Source organism: Thalassophryne amazonica, chromosome 1 (genome assembly GCF_902500255.1).
Source record: "Thalassophryne amazonica chromosome 1, fThaAma1.1, whole genome shotgun sequence".
NCBI lineage: Eukaryota > Metazoa > Chordata > Actinopteri > Batrachoidiformes > Batrachoididae > Thalassophryne > Thalassophryne amazonica.
The window spans coordinates 132,974,461-132,994,887 of NC_047103.1; the positions used below are offsets into that span (position 1 = coordinate 132,974,461).

General features: G+C 40.9%; 2 protein-coding genes across 14 annotated transcripts in view; both read right to left on the reverse strand.

The window, feature by feature from the left end:
* Positions 1-11,408, reverse strand: part of abi2b (abl-interactor 2b) — a 73,525-nt gene extending 62,117 nt beyond the window's left edge. For 6 of the 12 annotated variants that reach the window (XM_034174763.1, XM_034174748.1, XM_034174788.1 and 3 more), the window contains exon 1: positions 11,247-11,407. In XM_034174763.1, coding sequence (XP_034030654.1) covers positions 11,247-11,363 — 117 coding nt within the window. In that variant the 5' untranslated portion in view covers positions 11,364-11,407. Of the gene's footprint in view, positions 1-11,246 lie in introns of all 12 variants that reach the window. The other 6 variants (XM_034174733.1, XM_034174706.1, XM_034174717.1 and 3 more) reach the window with 2 other exon arrangements.
* LOC117514370 (cytochrome P450 20A1) overlaps positions 1,140-20,427 on the reverse strand; it is a 57,893-nt gene continuing 38,605 nt past the window's right edge. Inside the window, exons 12-14 of one of the 2 annotated variants that reach the window (XM_034174808.1) lie at positions 15,698-15,787; positions 15,312-15,497; positions 1,140-1,178 (exon numbers count right to left, since the gene is read on the reverse strand). In XM_034174808.1, coding sequence (XP_034030699.1) covers positions 15,347-15,497; positions 15,698-15,787 — 241 coding nt within the window. In that variant the 3' untranslated portion in view covers positions 1,140-1,178; positions 15,312-15,346. Of the gene's footprint in view, positions 1,179-15,150; positions 15,498-15,697; positions 15,788-20,427 lie in introns of those variants that run through there. The other variant, XM_034174800.1, reaches the window with a different exon arrangement.

The following is a 20,427-nucleotide window of genomic DNA, read 5'->3' on the forward strand; positions in this document are numbered from 1 at the left end:
TATGAAGGCATTTGAGCTAGATAAAACATTTTGACATATAGTTGGTATATCAATATGCTCTCCACAAAAAAATTATGAAGTGGCTGAGCACTTGCCCACATGGTCAAATCATAAAGAGACTGGAGGCCTATTTTTGACATTCTACGATCAGGTTCGATTTTCAAGAGTCAATAATTCAAAAACCATTCAAGTTATGACCACAATGTTTTACACACATATAACTAGTACCCCAGATATGTGTATTCTACAATATGAAGATTATCCATTGAATCCTTTCTTTAGTACAGCTCTTTGAAATTTTGTAATTTTTTGTGAGAATGGACAAACTGCCATTTTTGTGATGCTACAGAATGAAAGATTAGCTCTGTATGCCATTTTTGAAATTTACTACTGTATCTGGGGTGCATTCTAAATTTGAGCTTTATATCTGCATTTTTAGCTGAGATAATGCCTTTTAAAAATGAAAAAAAAAAGCTCAAAATGCATTTGAAAGTGAAAAATAGAATTGTGGGTATCCTTATTAAAAACTTATGTATAAAAAACTACTTGAAATTAAGCAGAAATATTTTGCATGTGTTCATCAGACATATCTAGGTACTCGCAAAAAAAAAAAAAAAAAAATCTGAGTCGGTGACCTGGGAGGCACCTGATGATTTCACAAGAAATGACCCTTTAACGTAAATTGTCTCAAGTTGTGGCTCCTACAATAGACTAAAAAAATAAAAATTACAAATCTTGAATTATTCAATTAATTTAAAATTGCTTCACTAGCAAATTTCCAGCCAATTCTGTACATGCAAAAAGAATTACCAGATCCAACATCTGTTTCATTTCAAAACACCTACACCACTACAACTTCATGGAAAATTAATAACTTCAGTCATAGATTAGCTTTTGTTTACACTGCCTTTTCAAAAATAAAACTACATAATCTTAGACACACTTTGCTTGCATGGCATAATTTGCCATACCACCTTTCTTAGTACGCAGTAGCACACTTGCGTAGCTTCTGAAATGAGCAGCCCATCCATCCATTTTCTTCCGCTTCATCTGAGGTCGGGTCGCGGGGGCAGCAGCCCAAGCAAAGCCGCCCAGACCTCCCGATCCACACACACCTCCCCTAGCTCCTCCAAGGGAACCCCGAGGCGTTCCCAAGTGATTTTTGAATCAAAAAACAAATTTTAACTGAACTGTGACCCTACAAGATTAATTCATATAAAATATCAACTTTTGTAATCCGCTGGTCACGTTGTCTGCCGAAACTTGAATGCGGTAAACTGATCTCAATAGTGACAGTGATTTAGTACAACTGTGGATCGATACGCTTTGGCTTTGAGGTTCATATTTTTGGAAAAAAAAAGAAAAAAAATAGGTCAATTAATCAGACTAAAGGAATAGAAGCAACAAGAGTTGCTAAAATGTTGGTGACTTTTAAACAAACATGGATGTAAAGGGTGACATACTGAGGACAGAAGAATGATTGTGTTCATGTTTACATATCAAACACGAAATCAATACAGTGATTATCATAACAGGTCTACCGATACGTTAGTGGAACCCTCATATTATCAGCCATCTGTCATCCATCAGTCAGCCTCTAAAAAATAGTAGCTAATTAGGGAACATTTCGCTGTATTTAAGGGCCTATCTGTATAACCACTGCTTTCTTCAATTTACGAGTAGTGCCTAAAGAATTAAGACAAGGCATCCTGAGCACAATTCTAGATTGCCACAAGTCTGGTACCTCCTTAGGAGTCATGTCAAAAAGATTCATGGTATCACAGGAAACTGTATTTTCTATTACACAAAAACACAAGCATGGGGCCCACATGTATTGAACACAAATGACCCAACTCCAAAATGGTCAAATGAAAATGTTTTTTTTTTTTTAAGCAAATCATCATTTATCATCAAGTAATACTTTAGATGACCCACCCTTTTCAAGAAATTTTTGGAAAAATACTGTTTTTTTAAAATGATTTTTATTTTAAAATAGTGCAAATAAAAGCACACAGAAAAGAAGGTAAAAACAGGACAGATTGCATAATGCATGCTTCTCAGTAAGAGGCAGCACACACTGGTTTTGCCGCTTACTATGGCCTCCACTGTCGCCTCCTCAAAGAAAAAAAAACAAAACAAAACTGTCCCTTTAACGTGGTGCATGTTTAATGAGTTCAGGCTGTACTTCACATTTGTTTTGTGTAGAATATGGCTTTGTTGCCATTTATCCCGCAAATACAGAGGCTCTGTGCTTTCCCCCGTGCTGCACATGCAGCATGATTTTTGCACAAGTAAAATCAATGATACCATAGCCTAATTGTCCATTACTATAAATTCATTTTCATGTTAAAGGCAGAAATATTGGCAATGATTCTTTAATCTGAACCATGTTGGTTTTACAATGAGACACAGGTGATTAGAAACTGAAGAAACACACAACCCCGGCATTAACTAATTTTGTCCGCAACCTATTCATCCCCAACACACGTTTAAATGTCTGAGTCTGAAGCACATGTGATCCCTAATAATGTGATCTGTTCTGAGCAATTTCACTGGCAGAATGCCACATAACACTGGTCAACACAATTTTATTTTATTTTTTTGCACGGATTTTGGGTAATTTGGGGTTGCTGAATCCGAGTCTGGTGTTAGTTTTTTGTCAATCACATTATGTTTTAAGATATGAAAACTTATTTCTCATATCAAGCATTGAAGCAAAAACTGCAGTCTCGCACACCTCTTTGGCACCATAAACGACATCACGGCTCTTGTTCACATTATGCAAACCTGGTTTAAAACTATGCTTTTGAAGCTGCTTTTGCGCATGATTAGTCGCATCAAACTCATGAGTGAATGAGCAACTTTTGTGTAATCCATCAATACAGAATATGCAGATTGCAAAAAAAACAAACAAATGATGTGATATAGAAAATCAGAGCTCAGATTCTGATTCAGCACCCCAAAATTACCCTAAATCAGTTCTCAAAGTCCATGCAAGAAATTTTTTGTTGTTGACCAGTGTAATTGTTCACCACTACGCTTTTTGTATCATCAATGGTTCATTAAATAAATGTCTGAAATTACATTTTTAAAATTACAAATGCATGAACATTAGTGGATTAGTAGTTAGCACTGCTGCCTCAAAACAAGAAGGTCACGGGATTGATTCCCACCTGTGGCCTTTATGGATAGAGTTTGCATGTTCTCCCCATGTTTGCGTGGGTTCCCTCTGGGTTTTATGGCTTCCTCCCACATCCAAAGACATGCAGGTTAGGTGAATTGGAAACTTTAAATTGTCCGTAGGTGTGCATGCAGGTGTTTGTCTATATATGGCCCTGTGACAGACTGGCGTCCTGTCCAGGGTGTAGTGGTGTACCCCGCCCTGTGCCTGCTGAGATAGGCTCCAGGCCCCCCAAGACCCTTAACTGGAGTTTAGTCTGCCTAGTCTAGTTTATTTTTGTTTTGTCAGCTGTATCAAGCCCACACAAGTTAAACACTTGAAAGAAATGATTTATAATCTGGTATGGCATAAAAAAAATAAAATAAAATACAGTGTTAGATGGACAAGCATATGCACTTTAATGCTGTAAATAAAATATTTCAGTTTAATGGACTCCATTTATATAGCCCCCATAAGCCTAGCCCTATCCCTAAACCTAACCCCAACTTTGGGTGTACAGGGATCATCTGGTGAGCCAGGGTGGTCTGGGCCTGGCCCTGGGCCTACGCATAACTTAGCTCTGTCCCTAAACCTAACCCCAACCCTGGGTGTACAGGGACCACCTGGTGAGCCGGGGTTGGCCTGGGCCTGGCCCTAAGCATAAGCCTAGCCCTGTCCCTAAACCTAACCCCAACCCTGGGTGTACCAGGGCCCGCCTGGTGTTCCATTTTTTCCGCCTGGTGAGTTGGGTTGGTCTCACCCTGACCCTGGGCCTGGTCCTGCGGAGGTACCCATTATCAACTTTTTATTATCAGATGCTCAAAGCACTTCACAATAACGCCTCACATTCACCCCAATGTCATACTTCACAGATCTCACCAAGTGATTTAAAACATTGATTAAAAAGCTACCCCAGCTGTTAGTGGGTATCAATTCAATAGCTACGACCAGAGATGGATTAGCACATGGGCTTATGTGGGCTGAATGGCACTGGGCCAAAATTAAATGGGATCCCACCATATTCTCCTCCAAAATGTTTTGAATTAAGAATGTGTGTAACACAAACACAAAGAGCACACAATATGACAAATACTGTCACTAGCAAAGAAATAATCACACCAAGTAATATGTTTTTACTTAAACCTTTCTACCCCTTGGATTTGAATCCATAACATGGACTGGTGGTTCATGCACATTACACAACACTCTATTTGTTACTAGTCACTTCTTTTATCACTTTCACAGGAAAATTTCAGAGGACCTTTCAGGCAAGTATGCTGCTGATCATAGGTTATTACACAAGTGCACAGTTTGCTCAACCAATCAATAGCCAACTGCCACCTGACCGAGTCTATCAGACATGGGTAAAGGTACAGACACAAAATGTGCTTTGTTGTTTGTGCATTTAGCCATGACAAAATTCTAGTATCTTACTAATTTATTAGTGTAACAGGGGTCGAAATACATTTTTTAATCTACTTGCACTGGTGCTAGTAACAAAAAAATGACTTGCACCAAAAAAAGTTACTTACACAACCAAAAGTCACTTTCACACCAGGCCCACTTCAAGTTGCAGCAGGGAGGTGAGAACGCAGCCTGCAGGTTTTTTTTTTGTTTTTTTTAATTAAGAAGAAATTGAATTACAACATCTCGTAGAGGAGACAAATACATCAAACAAAAACAGACAAAAATAAAAACAAACAAACAAGAACAAAATCAAAAGGAGCATTACCCAGTGACAGATAAGGAGCAAGGTCATTTCATAAAAGTAACAGTTTATATCCTTGTGGATTTTACACGCCAGCTTAGATTTCACGTTTTGGAGAGACAAGAAAAATAATTTAAAGTCATTAACAAAACCTACAAAGGAGGGCTTATTGTTTCTCCATTTACAACAGTGAATATAATATTTACCCATGAGTATGACAATATTTACCACATCAGAAATAGAAGACTCTAGATTGTCCATATAAAAAAGAATGTGAGAGATGACAAAAGGCAACATATCAATTATTTTCACAGATAAGCACTCATTGGTATCCAGCCAAAACTTCCTACATACAGGGCATAAATAAAACATGTTCTAAGGTTTCCTCACCTACATTACAGAAAGCACAAGGCTCTACTTCAAACCCAAATCTTCTTTTAAGGAAATCAGCAACTGGATAGATTTTATTTATTATGAGAGCCCGACCGATATATCGGCCAATATAAGCCCTTTTCAAAGTACGCACTTTCGGCTGAAATTTTGCCGATAGAACACCGATAATTTCTCAAACAGAATAGTTACTGAAATAATGTTTGTGTCAGCAATGTAAAATGTCCTTGCACCGTTTGTCCAGTAGATGGAGCTCTGACTCCATTCAACTGAGCTGCTTACACCCCTGCTTAAATGTGTTCATCACCGGCCCCCATAGTTCGGCGTTATACTGCACTGATCGGCTGACAAAAGCATACAAGTAAGTTTATAAGGATGTTGTTTGTAATAACTTTGCGATTACATTCACCCCACATTTCTCCCGTTTCAGTTCAACTCAGTTTGATTAACTCAATTTATGTAGTAATGTGTCAGCAGGGGTGGTGGCCAAGTGGTTAATGCGCTTGGTTTCAGTGCAGAAGGTTCCGGGTTCAAATCCCAGGCATCCGCTATAAAACCTGTGGCAATTCAACATGCAGATCCACCTTGGATTTGCTGTGGCGACTCCGAGTGCAAACAAGGGAGCAGCCGAAGGGACTTACTATGTAGTAATGTGTGAAATGTGCTTCATTGCGTCGGTCATGCTTTTTATTAAGCCCACGTTGTGTAGACCTTATTTCTAGCATGAAAAACTTTTGTTCACTGCTAAGAGGTTGAAACATTCAGATTCACTGGTCATCCGGAAGGGTTCTGGGAATTACTGCCATTCGCCATTAACCCTCTGGGGCCGTCGCATACGACGGCTGGGACCAAGCTTTACTAAATTGTAAATAACTTTTTAATGATATGAGGTAGAAAATAATAATAATAATATCAGCTGATTTATTGGCTATCGGCAAATCAGCCAATTTATCGATTATTGGCATTTTTTTCATCCAAATATCGTTATCAGCATCGGCCTCAAAAAATCCATATTGGTTGGGCTCTATTTATTATTTTAAAGTGAGTTTCTTTTACCTTAGGTGAAACAGGCCACTTCACAAATTTTGTGTGAGCCTTTTCCATAACTGACAAGGAGCTTGCAGGTTCTCTGCACAGAGAAATCAGAGTGCACAGTTTGGCTGCAGACAGACTGTGCACTCTGATTTCTCTTCTACTTTATATTTATTCTTGTGGTGAGCTGCAGGTCTGTGCTCTGAGTTCTGTTATAGCTTATCTTTCCTCCTGTGACCACGCGTGCGTGCGAACAAACTGTCCGTGAGCAAATGTGGAGATGTCAGGAGTTATACTTCATGTGGACATGTCCTGTCTCTGGCAATCAGTCTGTGAGCAGGACTTATGTCCTTTTTTTAAACACAGTGATGAGAGAGTTTGAGCGGAGAGTGAGGAACGGCCTGCAGTTTTTTTTTCCACATGTGCGCGCAAACGAATCATCACAGTAACTCGCTCCATGTGTGAGAGTGTCATAAAACGCAGGGAAGATGTTTTTTCCTTATTTATTCCTTTAATGGTTCATTCTACTGGTGCTTATAGTTGATAAAACTTGGATCAAGTTACTTGCACCAGTGCAAGTGCAGTATAAAATTACATGCACTGCTCGAATAATACGTGCACAAACTAGCACATGTACGTACCATTTCGAGCCCTGTGTAAACAACAAAAAGAAAAATTTAATTAAATAAAATAAGCATGCTTTTCAACAGTAAGTGAAATTTCTCCCATGCTGAAACTGTCTAACAAAATCTGGCTTCAAGAACTACAAATGTTACAAGGGAATACGTTTTGTTTCAATTTCAGCAAGTCTTGGGGCATTTAAAAAGAGGAACTCATAATAAAACAGAGAGCTGGACACAGACAGAGGTGACATACCTAGGGTTCTCCCCAGACAATGGAATAACGCCGTTATACTCTCATCACAGCACCGTTATAAGGTGGCGCCATCTCGCAATGTTTTTTTGACTTGACAATTTATTCATCAACCTTTGTCAAAACCATTTAAAGATAGCAATCGTGACCAACCTTTCTGATGATTAGTCCCTAACCAAGAATCTTGTCTGTTGCTGCGGGCAAGAAAGAATAGTCTGTTTCACACCAGACAGTCTTTATTCGCTCCTCAATGTTCCTTTTTAATGGGGTAGAGATCAACAGGTCTCAGGCATGGACTGGACCATTAATATCTCCCACTTCACTGGTTTGTAAACTGAAGTTACAGTCCCTCGTGGAACTTGACTGATTCCTGCAAATGCTGCCGCTGTTACTGACTACGCATCTCTCCTCCAGGCTGCAGGTCCAACTGATGAGACCCTCTCTCTCCCTCTCCAACTGACTCACTCCTGCAGCTTTTCTGTCCCTGTTCCGAATGTCCAGGTATTTGCTTGTCTGCTGGAGCATGTTTGAAACCCAGTTGAGGTAGAAAATCACTAACAAATACAAACTCTCTTACAAGGAAAAAACTGTTATGTGTCGGACGCAGCTCGGAGAACCGACCAGCGTTTGAAGGACCCAGTATGAAATAAGCAGAGCACGGTTCAAAGGCTAACTGAATTTAATACATAACAGTGATAATAACAAAAGGTGCGGTCTGGCGTGGTGCGCTCCCAGCAGCGCTAACAGTCCGGAGCCAGAAGCTGTTTCGGACCCAAGGACCCCGCCGACACCCCCCAGGTGGCCGCAACAACTGAGTCTGTGAAAGAAGGAACCATTATGCGAGTCCACACTCTACACACAGAACACTTAAAGGTGTACAAACAGCAAACACTTCCTGGCTTGATTACTGATCAGCTTCCCAACCTGCAGGCATGGAACATCCCGTTCACAATACTCCACTGCAGTGGAAGCTGATACATGACTAACAAACAGCTCAATACAATAAGGTGTGAGGGACACCACATTTACTGACTGTATAACTGTTAGTCACAAAATCTAACGTACCTCAGGAAGTGTGCTGACGAGCGTGAGACCTCACCCCCTCCTCTTTCACAGACTGTGCATCAAACCTGGACGTTCTCAGCATCCGCTGTTGATGAGATGGCTCCCGAGACGACGATCTCACCCGTCTGGTCACAAGGTCGAGTCTCTGGCAAATACACACTGTGCACTCCAGTCTTAAATGCCAACATGTTCCAATCCATCCAGATGCACCACAGCTGTGAGTCCTGACGAGTCGCAGGTGATCAGGGTGAGGTCCTGACAGCCTCAGCAACACAGCCACTCAGTCCCAAACGCAAGCCACCTGGGAGGAAAACCAAAAAACAGAAACAAACCGGCAGCCAGGCCCCCCCAGCCATATAACAAAAACAACAGCAATGTGATGGTGATGACACACCATTTGTGAACTCAATGAAATTATCCTGGTACTGGTAACTCATTTTACAAGTGAAAACCCTCCATTTCTGTTGAAATTTGCCACATCCCTGACCATGTGAAAGCATGTGTGAAATGCACACATTCACCAATGTGTAAATAGTGCCGCTGTTGCCATGACAATTACGTAGCAATTACATCATGCCCTGGAGAACTTCCTTGATTGATTGATTTTATTCAGTAAGGTCAATGTTAGTACATAATATAAATTTGGTAGCTATTCGGTAGGGGTGCGCGATATATACAATATAACCATTTCACGGTATAAATTTGTCAGACGGTAGAGATTTAGACCCCACCGACCAATCACGGTAATGCTTGTTGATGACATCATTGTATCTTCCTCAGTGACTCTGAATGACTGGAAAAGGCTGTAGTCAGTGCTTTGGTCACAGGCTCTATCTCCACCTCGGTAGATTAAAACTTTTCCTCGTAAGAGTGTAAAACTATAAGCTATTTTAACCCTCTTGAGTCGCCTGACTGAATTTGGACATGCAAAAGTCACATGACCGAATTAAGCAATTGTCCCATTAAATTCACCAGACTCAGTCTCTGTTTCAATCAGGTTCAGGTTCATCGTTTATTCGCCTCATCATATATACAGATACATACAATGTGGAAATCATTTTGGTCAATGCATTCAATGCATTTTAAAAGTGCATGCTTCAAGCTGTATATGAGTTTTTAAATATTTTAAATAAAAATAATATTTTAGGCTTATTAAGCCTACTATAACCTGAATTATAATTAATAATTTCTGCATTTTTATGTGAATTTTGTGGTCATATTTGGTGCGCTTATTTGAGGAAAGCCGCAGTAAACAGTCTCACATTTCCTCATTCAACTGCGCTGACAGCTACGTCTTGCCCAGGAGAGCAGAGAAGAAGAAGAAAAAAAACATGCCTTTCACTCTATCATTGTTGGAACCCCATGACATAAGCCAATCAGGATCATCAACCCACATGGTGGCTTCTCTGAGGTATTTCTGGACAAAACGCCACCAAAAGCAAGCAAACCAACACTGCCTCCTGCTAGACAGATGCAAGAATGGCAAACAGAGATTATTCAAATGCACAAAAATACATGTCTAACAAGTCAGAGAATCAGGTGCTCAAAATCAATTATACCTGTTTTAGGTTTTTTGTTGTTGTTTTTAATTTATTTTTTGTTTATTTTAATCAATTTAGCTTTGCAAAGGTAATATATGACCCATTCAGAAACACTTCCATTATAACTTTTACACTTAAATTTATATTGTGGTATATACCGTTACCATGAAGGGATTCAATTTATATTGTTACATGAATTTTAAGTAATATCGCTCAGCCCTACTATTCGGTATATTTAGAGTGTATATTGTTATGTACTGTGTAATAAATAACATTCTATCATAAGAAGAACTTGGTGTTGGAGATTTCCTTATGTCTCTTAAGTTGCATATTTAGAGGAGACTGAAAGCTCAAGTTGCAGGAACTGGCCTCCATTTGTACTTGAAACAGTCAACATGCTAGAGCTTCCTCCTCTGGCGGACCTACTATCCCTGGTGACAACTGCCAACAGCATCGCTATACTAAAAATTTCTGGGGAGAACACTGCAAACCCAATTAAAAGTCCCCCAAATAAATAGTTCAAACTCATCTGCAAGAAGCATATCAATCTGGCAGCAGAGGTGAAAAAGTGAGAAGAATCCAGGGCAACATGCCAGACAACAAGCTGCCAGCATCCAAGGACGGTAGCCTTTTTCACAGGCCAACCTGTCCGACCTGATCAGCCCGATTCATCAACTACGTCAGTTATCACACCTTGTCAAAAGCATTTTCCCAGATTTAACTGCTGTGACGACAGGCCAGTAGGTTTGGAATGACAGACGCGTGGCAGTGTCGTCCCAGCTGTGAGGTGGATGTGACCCAAACATCTGCACAGGGAAATCTGAAGCTCCGACTTCAGATTACATCACTCACACTGCACAACGCCGTGCAATCCAGCAGCACATTTTGCTCGGTTTCTGCAGACTAGAGCTGCAAACGCGGAGTCAAAAGGGATGAATGACAGACAGAAAAGACTATACATCTAACATGTTCATCAATAATAAACAATTCATGGCGTAAGTGCGAATAGCAGAGCTTGTCAAACATCATAAATCACTGCTTATTGATGTCATTGGTACAGAGAAGCTCATCTCCGGTCAGTGTATTGTGGATTGACAATCTATTATAGAGGCAGCGATCGATGTCACAGAGATTGAAATTGATTTTCACGTTTGGGTGTTTAGATCGTGGGAGATGGCTAACAAGCTAACTAAAGCTTCGGTTCACACTGGTTCTATCGATGGAAATGTAAACTCATTCATAGGGTTACCAACTCTGGATATGAAGCCACCAGAAAGCCACCTATTCCAGTTACGTTATTGGGTGAAACATCTTTCACTGTGACTTGTTTAGCGTTTTAGCCGAAGCAGGCTGACCGTGCTGCACCACATCGACAGCCACTAGCGTTAGCAACGGCTAGCTTAGCATCACTTTACTCCTCCGGCTGATGTTAGTCAGAAAACTACACCAAATCCGCCTCATACAGGCGACACCTTACCTGGACATAGTTGCTCTCGCAGTACTCGGCGACTCTTTCCAAATTGGTGAAACTGTCTAGCAACGCGCTTCGTCCTGCTGGAATCTCCTCTTCCAGAAGCATTTGTAGCTCCGCCATTTTCACATTTTTAGCGGCGCAAGTATGTGGACTCACCAGCGCCCCCTACCCGGCACGAGCCTCCACTGCAGGGCTCTCCCAGCCGGTGTCTGTGGAGTTCCCAAAATAAACTACAGAGCAAAGCCCGCCCTCATCCGTTTGCATGTATCAGATGGAGAAGCCTATGATGAAGTATCTTTATTAACAAACTGGTCAACCTCTGCAGATGTAGTTGAGAAATATGAGGTATTTACAAAAATAATCCATTTGTCTCGACTTGAAGATCTCTTAATGGCAAATTTTCCTGTATGCACATCTTCATATATAGTATTTATTTAACCAGGTTGGTCCTATTGAGATCCAGACCTCTTTTGGAAGGGAGACCTGGACAATTATAAAGTTTCCAATTCACCCAACCTGCATGTCTTTAAATGTGGGAGGAAAAGAGACCACGCAGAGGAAACCCACACTAACACTGGGAGAACATGCAAACTCCACTCAGAAAGGCCACAGGTGGGAATCGAACCCAAGACCTTCTTGCTGTGAGGCAACAGTGCTAACCACTAAGACGCCACAATGCCACAGTGATACGCTACCACTGTGCAAAAATTCATTGAAATCAATAAACCAGTTCAGTAGGATTTGTGTTTATATCAGTATCATCAACTAAAGTACAATGACAGGCATCGGAAGGCTGATGCATGCCTAATAATTTTCCTTCATGAACATCTTGTTTGCTACCATATTATGAAGTTTCAATGAAATCCACCTAATAGGAAGAGTTGTGCCTATAATGTCAGTATCATACAACTCAATTAAAAACAATATTCAATTATTGTACCTTACATCCACAAGGCGGCATTGCCCGCGACACGGTCGAAAATGACCGTGAAGGTGACTTTGGAGAAGTTGCATTTACGATGTCAATATCACACAGTATGCCTGATACATCCCACCCGCATGTGCCATTGTAACAATCATTGTTATTCACTTCACCTGTCAGTGAATGCTATGGCTGATCGGTATGTACTTTCTACGCAAATTCAGCATACAGTTATGACAACTCTCGTGGCGATGATCATGTTCTCCACTAAGCTGTTTGATGTTTTTCTATTACCGTCTCTGTTAACAGCTTTGATACTGTTATGGGCATTGTCATTGTTTTGGTATTTTGTCACGGTTTACCTTTATTGACACTGCTTAAGTATTACATTCCAGACGGTGGGGCAACACCAACCCCATGCAATGTAAAATAAATAAAAGAGTGTGTGTGTGTGTATTTATGGTGTCAGCCAACTGTGACATATTACAGTAATATGTGCAGACAAGGGGGAGAAAAGAAGAAAACATCTGATCATACAAAACTGGTTTTGCCTTTTTTCTGAACATCTTTTAAAATCTGCCTTTAAAGTTAGGGGTGTAAATAATGCTGGCCAGAGCTGCAATTAGAGAGGGTTTAAACATCAAAAACAGGAAGCAACCAAAAATAAAATAAACACATAAAAAATGTATCTATGGAGCACTGTGAGACACTTAAGGCTGACAAAAAGAACCGGTTTATGTGAGTGTTTAGAGGATACAGTCTGGTCCTTAAGTATTTGGACAGTGATCTTTTTTTGTGTAATTTTTCCACTGTAGAACTAGTTATTGTACAAAACTGAGTCTACACCTGTAACTCATGGTCATGATGTTGTTTGAACTAAAATTTGGTGATGGCTAAAACACCTGTCATCACCCAAATATTCATAGATCACCAGTAACAGCACTTCAAAAAAAGGTGCAAGTGTAGACATTAGCAGATGCATCTTTACTTCAGTTCATTTGAGACGGATCCATTCCAACAATGTTCCAAAGCTCATACGCAGACAGGTAGCTTGACCAGAACTCCAACTCAGGTCTACAGCTGTGCAGACCAACTGCTTATCCCAGTGAGGTATCTGCTCCAAATTAAGGATAATACAGAGGTCAAAACTGCAAAAAATGCTCGACCCATGTTGAAAAACATACATTATATGTATTATTAGAAATGTATATACTATCCACAGTCAAAAATTATTGAGTTATGAAGTAAAAATGGCAAAAATTAGAAAGGCCAATTGGTTTTTGCAGAGGTGAAAAATTATATTTGACCTTTTTTTTGGTAAAAAGTGATGCAAATTACTGGTTATAAGAGTTTTGCTTAGTTTGACATTATGAGGAAACATGCATCATATGCCACCCAATCCAACAGAAATTGACCTTGTTTGTCCTTTCCTTTGGAAACGTGCTGTCATAAGTCAAACCTATTCCTTCCTTAAAATCATTTCACCTCACCCAATAATTTCCTCATTTTAACAGTGTTGGAGTAACCATAATTTTGACACTTGTACAGACTAAAATACCCCCCCCCCCAATCATGTTGGTGTTTTTACCTCATAACTCAATAATATTTGGCTGTCAAAAATTCAACTCAATTCAGCTGAATTTATTTATACACAAGTCAGTCCACAGCACATCACAAGAGTAACGCCCTGTCATACCTCAACGATTTAGCCAGCATATGCTGACCATATTAAAAAACGCTGGCATATGCTGGCGCAGGTCTACTAAGTTATGAGTAAGTTTTGCATAAGTTAAGAGCACGTCGAAGCACGCTGCATTACGTCGTAATACAGCGAGGAACTCAAAAAATATTGGGCAAGCACAATATTTTCACATTCCGCATATGCGGGACATCTTGTAAGTCACTCATAAGTAGAAATATGTCATGCAAACAGACTGTTTCAAATATTAAAACCATTCACACACTGAGTAAACATAAAATCTTAATCTTACCTGTTTGTTTCAGTTGGAATCATCATCACAGCCTGACAAAAATGTATCCACATAAAATGCCCTGACTTTGGAAAACGACATCTGAAAATACTTTAGTTTCTTGTCGTGACTAAAGAAACACAGCATGTTAAAGCAAGTCCCTCTGTGTTTGTCTGCTCCAGGTGTGTGTCTCAGCCTGAACCAGAGAACTCAGCACTTTGTGCCACAAGACAACTAACTTGTTTTAAAAGTTGAAAGAGTCACAGCGCCTCATTCATTCACATCAGTGTTCATCACAGGCATCAGTTGACTCTTCAGCATTCTGCACGCCATGAAAACAAATCGGATGATCCACCAAGACAAAAATAAAATTTTTAAAATGTTAAATGTCTCTGTTTTGCCTCAATGTGGAGACGCCGAGCGTCAACGTACGTGCGCTCGATGAAGTGCTCATCAATATTTAAGTGTTGCCCCCTGCCAAACGAGTTCTGCCGGCAGTGGAAACGCAAACCAAGGCAGACTGTTCCGACACGTACTATACTATGCAGTACCGACCCGAACCACTCAGTGGAAACAGGGCCGTCAGCATACGCTGACTAAATAACTGTTGCATAACTAATCAGACGTACGCCCGCATATCCAGTGGTTTTACTATGGTCAGCATATGCTGGCTAAATGGTCAAGGTGTGACAGGGCCATAAGGTCTAACCTTACCATACCATACCTTTTCGAAGTCTTTATGATCAGACAAATAATGCAATGTGCTTTTCAACATGGAGTATTTTTTTTTAATTTGGAACCTTGGTCATCATTATTTGAACCATAACTGGCTACAGCTGCCATTGGCAGTAGATCATCATACATTTTTTGTGTAGATCATGGTAACACAAGAAACTAGATTGTAAGTGATGCTGAGTCACCTTGGATAATACCAGTGAAAATTAGCTGCAGGCTCATTGACTAGTATGCTAACAACTCCCAAGTAAGGACAGACATCTGTGACAAAAAAAACTCTCAATGATGGTCATGAACAGTTTAATTCCAAAATAAAATACAACCAATTTTAAATAAAAGCCACCAATGGAGATAATACTATGTAAAAAAAGGTTGTAACGTCAGTCACAGACATGTGTGACGTGTGCCATTTCTGAAACATTGCTTTTTGGAATGAAATTTTTCAGATTGCCCACGAGTGGAGTTGGGTATTAGGTCTAGCTCCTTCTGCTGAAAGTGATCCAGGTTTCTTCTTTGGGTGTAGATACCAGTTCAGATCTGACCTCCATGACCTGATCCTTCAACTGGTGAAGGTTCAGCTGCCGCACCAGCGTGCTGAGCAGGACCGTAGCTACAGTGTACGCAAACCTGTCAAGAAAACCAAACTTTGCCATTTCCACAACACAAGGGTCAACACATTTCCCTTTAGAGACTGAAGATGTTCGAAACAGCCTAAAAGGTAAATCCAAGCGCAAGTAAATATGTCTTTGCTTGAGCAGCTTGGAAATACAGTTGGTAAAATTACATGAAAAAAACGTATTTTCTCTGTGTCTAATGTGTTGATTTACCTGAGCTCTGGGCATGTTTGGTTACCCGAGAAGCCCAGGAGAGAGAAGCTTTTTTGTGCCGATTCCTCTTCAAACCGATCTGGGTCAAACCTGAGGAGCAGCAGAGCAGAAAGTGGACAAATCAATAGTTTAACCTGAAAAGAAAACCCAAACCTTCGACACTTACAAGATTCTTCTTGTAAAACAACTTTTTTTTCTCCTTTCAAACTACAAGGTCTAATTCGGCACAACTTACTGGTTTGTGACTAGTATTCTATAAGCACTAGAATGCTGTTGGACATATGCTAACAGATCAGAATGTAATTATTTGCAAGATGAATAATAAAACCCTTGTAAGACATGTGGGTAAGCTGAAACACTGCAGGCTTCAACAGGTGTTTCCTTCACATCCCTGATCAAACAGAACCAGGCCGTTCCAGAAAGACTATTCAAAACACACTAAATTTGCCATCTGTTGCAATCCTGTATGCAGGATGTCACACAGTAAATGAAAGGTGCCAGAGAGCTGATTCATACCCTGTTCACTCTACACACCACCATATAAATGCATATCCATATAATAAAAGGCAAGTGGCCTCTGTGTGTTTGTGTATCCAGACCATCAGAAAGAGCTGACTTTCATCCTTTGGCATACATATGTATTTTTTCATGAGGATTCAAGTGGTGCAAACAGCAAGGTGATCAGATCAATATATTCTGAGAAATCAGTCATTACTGTTTTGAATTCAAGCCCGTTTATGTCATACTTCCAGAATAAGAGCATGCATTTCAAAATAAAAGCCTGTAAGCTTGCGACAGACCTTACATGGATTCATCAATCTGTCCATCATCTCACATCACATCCCTAGTGACACAGATGCCCAAATATCTAAAATGCTTAAAGATGTCTTATGGGACTATTCCACAGAGCACCATTCCTTCATGTTTCATCCTGAATAGCAAATTGGTCAGCCAGCTAGTATCCATGTTTATAAAGTTCTGTCATCAAGCTTTAAAACTCTGCATGTAGCATCAGTACATCGGAGGTATAATCATCGTAGAAGCAGATCCTATGGCCGTTGTAGTTAAGCTCACCTTGGCTGTGAGCCTCACGGATGACCAGGTCTTTTAATTAGAAGCAATGGAAGTGTACGATGACCGGCCATGGCCTCCCTCCCATAGCCAGCTTGGGTGCAAGGCTTCGGCAAATTTAATCTAATTCGGGGGCGACGTGAAGACCACCAGATCCAAAACATTGAGGAGCTGGTGAAGAACATGGTTGGGTGAGGGCCCTCGATGGATTCAAGTAAGCTGATGATGCAAATGTTTTGGCGTTGACTACAGCTTTGACTTTGACTACAGGTTCACTAGCTTATCTTAAAATATTTGTTGTCGACTATACACCGTTTAGTGAGTAGACGCATATTCGGCTCACCCCACTGCACTATTCAATTTTCTGCCTTGAAAACCTCACACATTTTGTTTGGAATCCCAGTTTGAATTTTATTTTTTCAAATTTACTGCTTTTTGATGACCTGCAAAGTGCCCAAGTCAAAGAATAAGTCAGAACAAGAGAGAAACTTCACCGCTTGTGGCACCTGTAACTATGGAGGAAAATAGTCTTTTGTTGGAAGACCAAAGAGCTGCGCTGTCTGCGGACTTTAAGCCTTCTTTTGAAAGTCTGTCTTCCAAGCTGGACACATTAATTCTCTTGAATCCATGCACACCGATTTTGATCAACGTTTGGACGAGCTCAAGGCCAAATGTTCTGCACTATGAAAAGATGAGTGGTTAAAATCCTAGATGGCAGACCTGGAGGGATGCAGAAGATGCCAAAATGTTCAGGTTGTGGGTTTGCTTGAAGCTACTGAGGGTTAGTGCCCTTCAGTTTTTTTGTACAAACGTCTCGTCAATGTTGTTGGAATGGATGTGCTCAGTTCACCGCCAGAATTGGACAGGGTGCACTGGAGCTTAAAAAGACAAGACAACGCAAAGACAACGAGTGGTTAAAATCCAAAATGGCAGATCTGAAGGGACACAGCGGACACCAGAATGTTCGGCTGGTGGGTTTACCTGAAGCTATTGAGGGTCTGCGCCCTTCTGTTTTTTTCTTCCAACTTCTCGTCAATGTTTTTGGAACAGATGTGTTCACTTCACCACCAGAATTGGACAGGGTGCACCGGACCTTAGCCCCTAAACCGGCTCCTGGAGGAAAATCCCGACCAGTTATACTGCGTTTTCATCGTTATTAAATTAAAGATCTGGTGATTAACGAGGCATGTAGGAGGGATGACCTGAGCCATAATGGCCATAAGATTTGGTTCTACGATGATTATAACCCTGAAGTAGTGAGACACTGTGATGAGTTCAACTGTGCTGTCACAGGTATGTTAGTTCTGTTATGGAACAATTGTCATGCAACCTTGAAGCTGCACTGTCTTCACAAAAACCAGCAGCGAGTCAGTGGTATGTGTCATGCCCTTAAATGGAATGTCCACATCAGCAATAAGAAAACAGACTGTTTCAAGGACAGGATGCAATGAGCTAAGCTATTTTCTCAAAACTTCAGAGATAAGTTATCTTTCTCCAAGCACATCTCCATGTGTGAAAAGGAAATCTTAAAAGCGGATGGGCACTCCACCAAGGTAGGAGTCTGGAATCTGGCTGCAGCAGGATGAAGAACACTCATTAACTCTGTATTCAGTACCTGTTTTTTTTTCAGTGTAAGTTCTCAATAAATTTTCTCGATTGATAAAGAACATGGCAGTCATCCATGATTTACAAACGTGACAGCGCCATGTCAAACTCTGCAAATGGGGTTTCAAGCCCATCTGTACCCAGCCAAACTGCGGATTACTCTATTCTATTATTCTGCCGTCCGGGGAGAGAAATTGGCTGCAATCTGCATCTGACACAGACATGTTTGTGCAGGACCTGTGTAAAGACTAGAAGTATTTTTTTTCTTTTCAGTTCAATAACTGCTATCTGCACTGTTGAAGTTACAGTGGATTGATTGTGACCGTTGCTGTTTCTGCCTTTTCATGGGTCACACTGGGATGAGACACTTTGTGGTCTGTGTTAAGTGCCTTCCCATAATTATTAACTTTTTGTCTGTCCTTTTTTGCCCCTGTAATAGATAGGTCCAGAAGAGGAAATATCTCTTGAGATTTCCAGTCAAGGTTTTCTCAGTGGATTCTGGTAGTTTGAGACATGCTCTTTAAAATAAGCTCTGGGGCCATCTTGAATTTTGACTCAAATTCAATGTCTGCCAATATATCTAAAATGTCATCTGGAAGAGCCCTATCAAGTAAAATGCTTTTTTCCCCCCACTCATTTGTGATGATAATAGCCAGTGAACATCCAGCTGCTATACTTTGTTAGATGCCACAGCAGTATGCCATTGGTGTTTAAATCCAATATGGCCAATGGGACCCACCACGCTTTTGGAAAATAGCTATATCACCAGGTCTGGTAGAAATATGGCTAGAAATATGGCGTCAATCCCCGGGTTTTCAGTGGTGAGGAATCCAAATATGCCATCAGATTCAAAATTAGGCCAGTAGAACAAGAGGTAAATTCAAGATGGCCACCAATAGTGATGACAATAATCTGCTCATTGGTGTTTCCCAACAGTCACAAAAGTAATTCTTGGACTGAGACATAGAATTTTGGGGTCAAACATGTTCTGTTACTTTCACCCACAATATCTGCAACTGGTGCCATGAATTCAAGATGGCTGCTTTATCCAGCCATGGTTTGATGAGTGATAGCAGATGTAGAGTCAGAACCTTTGTCCTTTGCGCTCAGACAGAAGACAAACTTTCTATAAGAGAACCCCCCACCCCCCAAGGTCTCCACAGCAAATCCAAGGTGGATCTGCACGTTGAATTGGCACAGATACATCCTCCTCTGTCTTCCTGCATTTTGGCTCTGATGGGCATATGATATCACTTTTCCACAGCACAGTATTTAGCAGAAAGGTCTTCCCATTTTAAATACACACGTGTGCTGTAGGAGCTGGATTTGAGCAGAGTTACATTTAACGAAAGCATATCGTCATATTTCCTCACTGATAGTGCGTCCCTCACAACGAACACATCAAAGAAGTCCCACTGCACATCCTCAGAGAGAGAGAGAGAGAGAGAGAGAGAGAGAGAGGGAGATGGGGGGAGACAGAAAGAGCGCTCCACATAAGAAATGAGTAACAGCAACACAGTAACACAGTGCTGTGTGCTCTACTCCTGCAGAATTGTGTGCCTCAATAAAAAAACAAAACAACAAAAAATAAACATTAATTGCATGTCCACAATTCCTGAAGCAGTCAGGCTGGCAGCAGCTCAGCCACTTTAAGAAGCAGCGGCTCCTCTCGGATCACCTCCACTATTCTGATATGCGCCCCTGCCGCTCATACGTGTGGCCCAGACCCCCCCGGCCCCAGTTCTCCCATGAATCTCTCATGTTAGGCATCATAACAAGTACATTCAGAGGGTCCCACGACACCAGCGATGGCTCTGGGAGCATACTGGGAGGAGCCTCATTGCCTTGCCAACTTTGAACAATTCAAAATCCTGGAGCGACAGTGGTGATGCCCTGCGAGGGAAGAGCGCCACCCAGCGAACATTGCATGAAATCAAGTTATTTCGCTCATAACTGCCACTGCTACTGCCAGGCTGTTGCAGCCCAGTGACATAGGACCCTAAGAACACCGCGCCTTTCTGTAAAGTTGAACTCAAAGTGTGCGGTGCAGAAAC